This window comes from Primulina tabacum, unplaced genomic scaffold, assembly GCF_025594145.1.
Source record: "Primulina tabacum isolate GXHZ01 unplaced genomic scaffold, ASM2559414v2 Contig420, whole genome shotgun sequence".
In the NCBI taxonomy this organism is placed as follows: Eukaryota; Viridiplantae; Streptophyta; class Magnoliopsida; order Lamiales; family Gesneriaceae; genus Primulina; species Primulina tabacum.
The window spans coordinates 115,264-121,263 of NW_027459743.1; the positions used below are offsets into that span (position 1 = coordinate 115,264).

The following is a 6,000-nucleotide window of genomic DNA, read 5'->3' on the forward strand; positions in this document are numbered from 1 at the left end:
TTTGATCGTTCTACCCAACAGAGATAATTATTGCACATAAACAATCTCATTCCAAATGATTGCACATGTTACAATCAATGAAAATCGAATATATGACATTAGCTATGATTTCAATTGTAAGATCATGATATTAACGATATAACTTAAATTTTTTAAACTACGTAAACATGCTAAATAACATAGTTTGATCATTTTATTCAACGTACCTAGACCATTTCTGTTTTTATCATTTCCCATTGTGGTTTCGGACCCCATTGTGCACGTGAGATTTGTATTTTTGCGTATCGACAAAAGTGCTACTGACACGTGAATTACTTTATTTCATGGATTAATAATGAAACCACATTTCGTTTTATATTGGTAAAACATCTTAGAAAAGTGGGAAAATATTCATATATTTTCCTAGGCTGGTCGGTGCGAGAAAAGAAGCCAATATTATACGGGGCCGATTACCTGTATGGATGTGATCAAGAAAAAATAAGTTATTGTTCAAATATTTGAGGTAAATGTAAAGTAATAAAGGATAAATAATAATATTTTTACCTTAACTGATTAAATTTGATATATCTAATAAATTACAATTTTATCCTTTTATATCCTTTTAAAAATTAAGAATGTAAATAAAAGTCATACATTAAGGGTAATAATGTTATTTTATATATAATGATTTGATTGATGTATGATAAATAATTAATGTGCAAATAAATTAAAATTACAACTAAATGATTGAACCATATGTAATATGTTAATTTCTTTAGAATCAATATAGCCTTTGATTTAGTTATATAATTAAATGTGAACAATGTTAATATATGACTAGAGTTGTCAAAATGGGTCGATAGGTATGTCGGATTGATCGCCCTGTCTTGTCAAACAGATGAGTTGGATTGACAATTTGTTAATACGCTCAAATGACGGATTGGCCCGGCCCGTTCACCAAATGGTGCGCTTTGTCGGGCTGCGGGCCAACCCCCCAAATATATCTATAAATTGGAGTGTTTGGAGTACGTTTCGTCCAATTTATTTGGTGGTATGGGGCGGGCCAACCCATCCGGTTGGTCCATTTTGTCTCGGTAAAGTCCATCTCGTAATCCAGAATAAAAAAAATAATAGAAGTATGGACAAAAAATACATCCATTAAAAACCCAAGGTTCGTCGGATAAATGCAGACGTGTATAGATAGATTACTTGTATCATGGATACTCTCATTTCGATAGATGTAAATGAACAATCTATTACTTTGGTTGGATTATTCATAACTGTTAACTCCTTTTTAAACACCATCGGATTAAACTTTTTCTTCGATTTTTTAATAGAGACGCGTTTCTCTCGCTTGCAAACATACTTGGATCAAGACTTCCAATTGAATAAGTATGAGTAAATGGATGGATTAATAAACGTTTGAATTTTTGTCTCTCTCTGAGGAAGAGACGATATAGAATCAACTTCCCAATCTGATATTATGGTGCTGTCAAAGAACCAGTGATCTTTATCTTGATCCTTACGAGACGCCCCAACATTCTTCAATTGTCCGACTGTTGGTGAATCCTATTTTTATTTCATCGAAGAGAAACAAATGAAAGGCTCAAGATCAAACTTTACTACATGGTATTTACATCTCTCAGTTCCAATAAAATTAAATCGGACGTTGTTGGCATTTCATCCTTCATTTTCCAGGGTATATAATTGCCTCAAAAGGTCCAATATAAATTTGTATACGAAAATAATATATAATAGATAGATTGGAGTGCCATAGCCATTCCACGGAGCAAATATGAAGTTTCCTGTTCTTTGTTCATAGAAAACACTAATGACATCTTTGATTTGTTAACAAAATAAAGCAAGGGTTGCTGCTAAACCAAAACACACACCAAGTCCTTGTAAAACCAACCAAGAAAAAAAAACTTGACTTCATGGCTTTGTCAATTTCTCTCTACATCTACACAGATGGGAAGAATTTGTTGAGATTGCAAGGCAACGAATAGAACTCTTCACTTCTTGTATCGGTTTTATATGATTGGAACCTATCCCACCAATGCATGCCTCTATCTTTCCTCGTCGTGCCGTCTTTCGGAGGCAACGTGACATCCAAAATCAGAGCCAAAACTCCAGCAACGAATGGTTCGGACGAGAAAGGAACGTTGATCATATCGTTGAACTGCCAATAGGAGCCAATAATCAAATTCTTGAATTCACGTGTTGTTCAGAAATTTAGATTACGTGCTCAATGCTTACCCATTTTGCTGAGGAATGGATTGGGCCATAGCCCTTTACAGATCTGTACTCGTTGAAATATTGCGGTATGGATAATCCCATGAAGATTGAGAATGCAAGAATGAACTTTGTTCTGAAGGCATTCATGTTGCAGAATTGCAGGAAACCCAGACCTCCTACCCCTGAGTTTTCAATTCTTGAATTTCAATGGGCTAATTCATGTGAGATATATTGAAAATTATAAATAAACTTCGTAGGATCATGCATACCAACATAGGCAAACAGAATGCAATACAACGCAGCAACGATTGGAGCCGGAATTGAAGCAAAGACAGCTCCGAATTTGCCTGAATTTGGTCAAAGTTAGAATTTAAACATCATAGAGAAGTTTCTTTCTAGTTTATTTGGAATGACAAGGAAAAAATTATCCGTTTACTTGCCTAGTACGGAAAAGAATATCATAAAAACAGCAGAAACTTGTACAACTCTTCGGCTTCCAACTCGTGTCAACCCGAGCAAACCGGCATTTTCACTGTCCAATATGAGAGTTCAGAGTTTACAAGTGCAAGTTTATGCTAAACCAAGGGAGCAAAAGAAAGAATCCTACATAGAAACAGATGACCCGTTTCCAGTTCCAAAAATTCCAGAAAACAATATGCCGAGACCCTGAAAACAGACAGTCCATTTTGTAATTTTGTAGCCAAAAGAACTCAAATAACCATAGAATTCATATTCTTGTGAGATTTTGGCCGTGTCTATGAATGCAAAGTTAATGACTTTTAAGCCCAATTACCTGCCAGCCAACCCCTCGGCTGAGAACAGAATGCGGCATAGGAGTTGCACTGGCATACCTTGACACAGCAATGAAAGCACCAGTGGACTGCCAATTGGTAAAGCAAAATAAATGTTAATTACCACGAGAATCGCTACAACCTGGGGTGTAACTGAATCAAGTCCAAGTCCAGTTTCCAGAACTTCATGGGTTCTAGTTCTATTGAAACTGCCTATGAAAATAAAACCAACAGAAACATGCAATGATGCATCGAATTATTTGTTTATAGGATTCTTGACAAAATATAAGCACCTCAACAAGGGTAACAAATGAAGTCGCCATCATGGCGAATGCTTCTCCAGCATGGAAAGTAGGAGCTCCCCATTGAAATGGATACGGAACTCTGATCCTGTAGAAAGTCAGAATTTATCAGTAGAAGTTACCAGCTCCAAGAATCTGAGAATATTATGAACTTTCACCCATTTCTCATGGCTGTCATATTTTCTCGAGAACCACTGAACAAAAGGTGAAATTTTACCAGGTTATGGAAACCACACAACGAGCCTTACCAAGGAGCGACACTTATGATTCCAGCACGGTCAGTTCTACAGCTTAATTGAGTTGTTGGTGCGGCATTTTTGTATGCTCCACCAATGGTCAGTAAATGAGCATAAATCCACACTAAAATGACCGAGAATAGCACAGCAAAACGAGTAAAGACGTGTTTTCCACCTTTCATCAGATGAGGTAAGCACTGCAAAAGCCATTCAGCATATTATATTGATAGAAGTTCCGAACATGGAGAGGATGGTACATGACAATATGCAATGAAACTCACTTGCGAAAAGATCACTAGTAAGATAAGCTGAGGCAATCCAATCTCCACACATTTTGCTACCTGGAAATGTAGAAAAGCAGGGAACAGTTCAGTTTTAGGGAAGCATTAAGCGACGATATTCGGAAATCAGCTTAGCTTTGAAACACTCGATTTCATTTTCTAAAAGAACACTTTAATGCTTACCAGAGGAAAACCAAGCTCATAAAGCCCAAATCCACTGAGAGCTACCAGTGGAACTGTAGAAAGTGGACTCATGAACCTGGATTTTGCACATGAAATGAAACTGATTTAGTCACTTCTACTCAAAATTCAAAAATATAATGCATTTCAAAGAGAATGTAGTTACAACACCTAGTAACGTTTCTCCAAAGGCCACTGAAGCCGATAACTATCTGAAGAGTGGAAGCTACAATCATAGCCCCCTGAATTCCTCTCATAATCCTCTTGAATCTCTACACATGACACAAATTACTGGATCAAACTAACAAATAGGACTCTTTTACGAAGGCTAAAAACGATTGGAGGGCTCATTTATCACCTCTACAGGTTCCAAAATTTCACTATATCGACCAGCCAAGACAATTGACAAAGTTGCGGGGATATATGTATAAGAACCACCGATCACAGCTGGCAGTCGAGTCCCGAGTAATATCTGAGCTAGCGTGTTCAATCCAGCAACAAATTGTAGTGTCTGAATCATTGAGCCTTCTCTTCCTAACCACGGAACCAGTTTTTTTAGTTAAAATCAAGAAATCGTCTTAGTTCTTGAAAACCATTCAAAATCGAGCCCTTTTCAGTAAATAAAATATTTGCCTTTCCTCCTCCCATTTGAGGAGCCAGAAAGGAGGGTATGAGAACCGTAGTACCAAGCATCACAATGTAGTGCTGGAAACCAAGCAGTATTGCCTCAGCTGCATTAAGCAACAATAAAATATTAAAACAAGAATTTAGCTAACACGCTAGATTAGCTTATCCAAAAAGTTGATCAAGTGCATAACATTCAAAATGGGAACAAAAATTGCATGCTAAATTTAAGGTTTATGATCTTGACACCAGTTAAAGATAGATTGTGTTGCTTTCCATAAGCTCAAGAGCTAACAAGTTCAAGAACCTAGAGCATAATCCTTGTACTTTTTTGTGTATTTTGTTGAGATGCTATTGGTGGATTTTGAACTATCAACCACACATCAAAACACCCAAACAAAACAAAACAAAACAAAATATTTAAGAAAAGCACAACACAAGTCTGAACCCAAAAATTAAGAAGATGGTGCAATTCAAAACTTTAATTTTTACAAACAATAAACATTAAATTTGAAGCTTTACAAATACGATTGCATGGAGACAACATGGATATAGGAAGAGGACTAACGCCAAGGAGGTGGGCTTGTAATGCAGTAAGAAACACCGGGGAGCTGATCTTTGACTGGATGTGGTATCAACTCATCTTGTTTTGGTGGTGGTGCAGCTGCTCCGCCTCCTGCCATTATTTGCTGTACCTTTTTTCCAACTCACTGTAAAATAAATACATAAACTCTCACTCCATACATTTTCTTACCCAGATTTACACGTAAACAAATGAAAACACTAACCAAAAATCTCCAAATCAAGAACCCCCACCAAGAATTTCCACTCTGCCAATGATCTGCAGTAGTCTTCAGATAGACAAAACTTTCAAGAACAAATGCAAAGCTATTCTAGTCAATGATAAAAGCATTGCCAAGGTTACTTAATGTGTTGCAGAACAAAATGCTACATGCATTTCAAGAAAACATAAAGCAAATGTGAATTATGGACCTAAATGCAAAGTAGAGTGAATAAAGAGAAAAAGCAAGATAATTAAACCAAAAGTGAGAAAGAAATCAAAACAAACCATTCCTAGGGAATCTATTTGATTTGTCTCTCACATACGTACCATAAATTTAAAAAAAACATATAGATTTGTTCTTCTTTCTTTAGACGTGTTATTAACTAGTCATTTGCAGAATCAAGCACTTGCCTTTGTTCTTCTCTCAAGTAAAAGATAAAGTTAATGGGCATCCGCCACCTTTATTTTTTCTCATAATTATTTGGACATTATAATTATTCCATTCTTTTTTGAGAATATTATTATTATTATTATTCCATTTAATCACAAGTAGACAATATAATATGCATTTTAAGCTAAATTATTTGA

At 36.0% G+C, this 6,000-nt stretch overlaps 1 protein-coding gene across 1 annotated transcript; it reads right to left on the reverse strand.

Annotated features, from left to right (window-relative positions):
• Nucleotides 1-1,731: 1,731 nt before the first annotated feature.
• LOC142534198 (nucleobase-ascorbate transporter 6-like) lies at nucleotides 1,732-5,684 on the reverse strand. Its single transcript, XM_075641131.1, has 15 exons — nucleotides 5,445-5,684; nucleotides 5,197-5,338; nucleotides 4,613-4,735; nucleotides 4,363-4,529; nucleotides 4,176-4,276; nucleotides 4,008-4,083; nucleotides 3,825-3,884; nucleotides 3,556-3,740; nucleotides 3,299-3,395; nucleotides 3,008-3,094; nucleotides 2,822-2,880; nucleotides 2,655-2,746; nucleotides 2,484-2,561; nucleotides 2,236-2,396; nucleotides 1,732-2,158 (listed from the first exon to the last, which is right to left on the reverse strand). Exons 2-15 carry the CDS (start codon nucleotides 5,309-5,311, stop codon nucleotides 1,940-1,942), a joined length of 1,620 nt encoding a protein of 539 aa, XP_075497246.1. The 5' UTR covers nucleotides 5,312-5,338; nucleotides 5,445-5,684; the 3' UTR covers nucleotides 1,732-1,939.
• Between the last annotated feature and the right edge of the window lie 316 nt (nucleotides 5,685-6,000).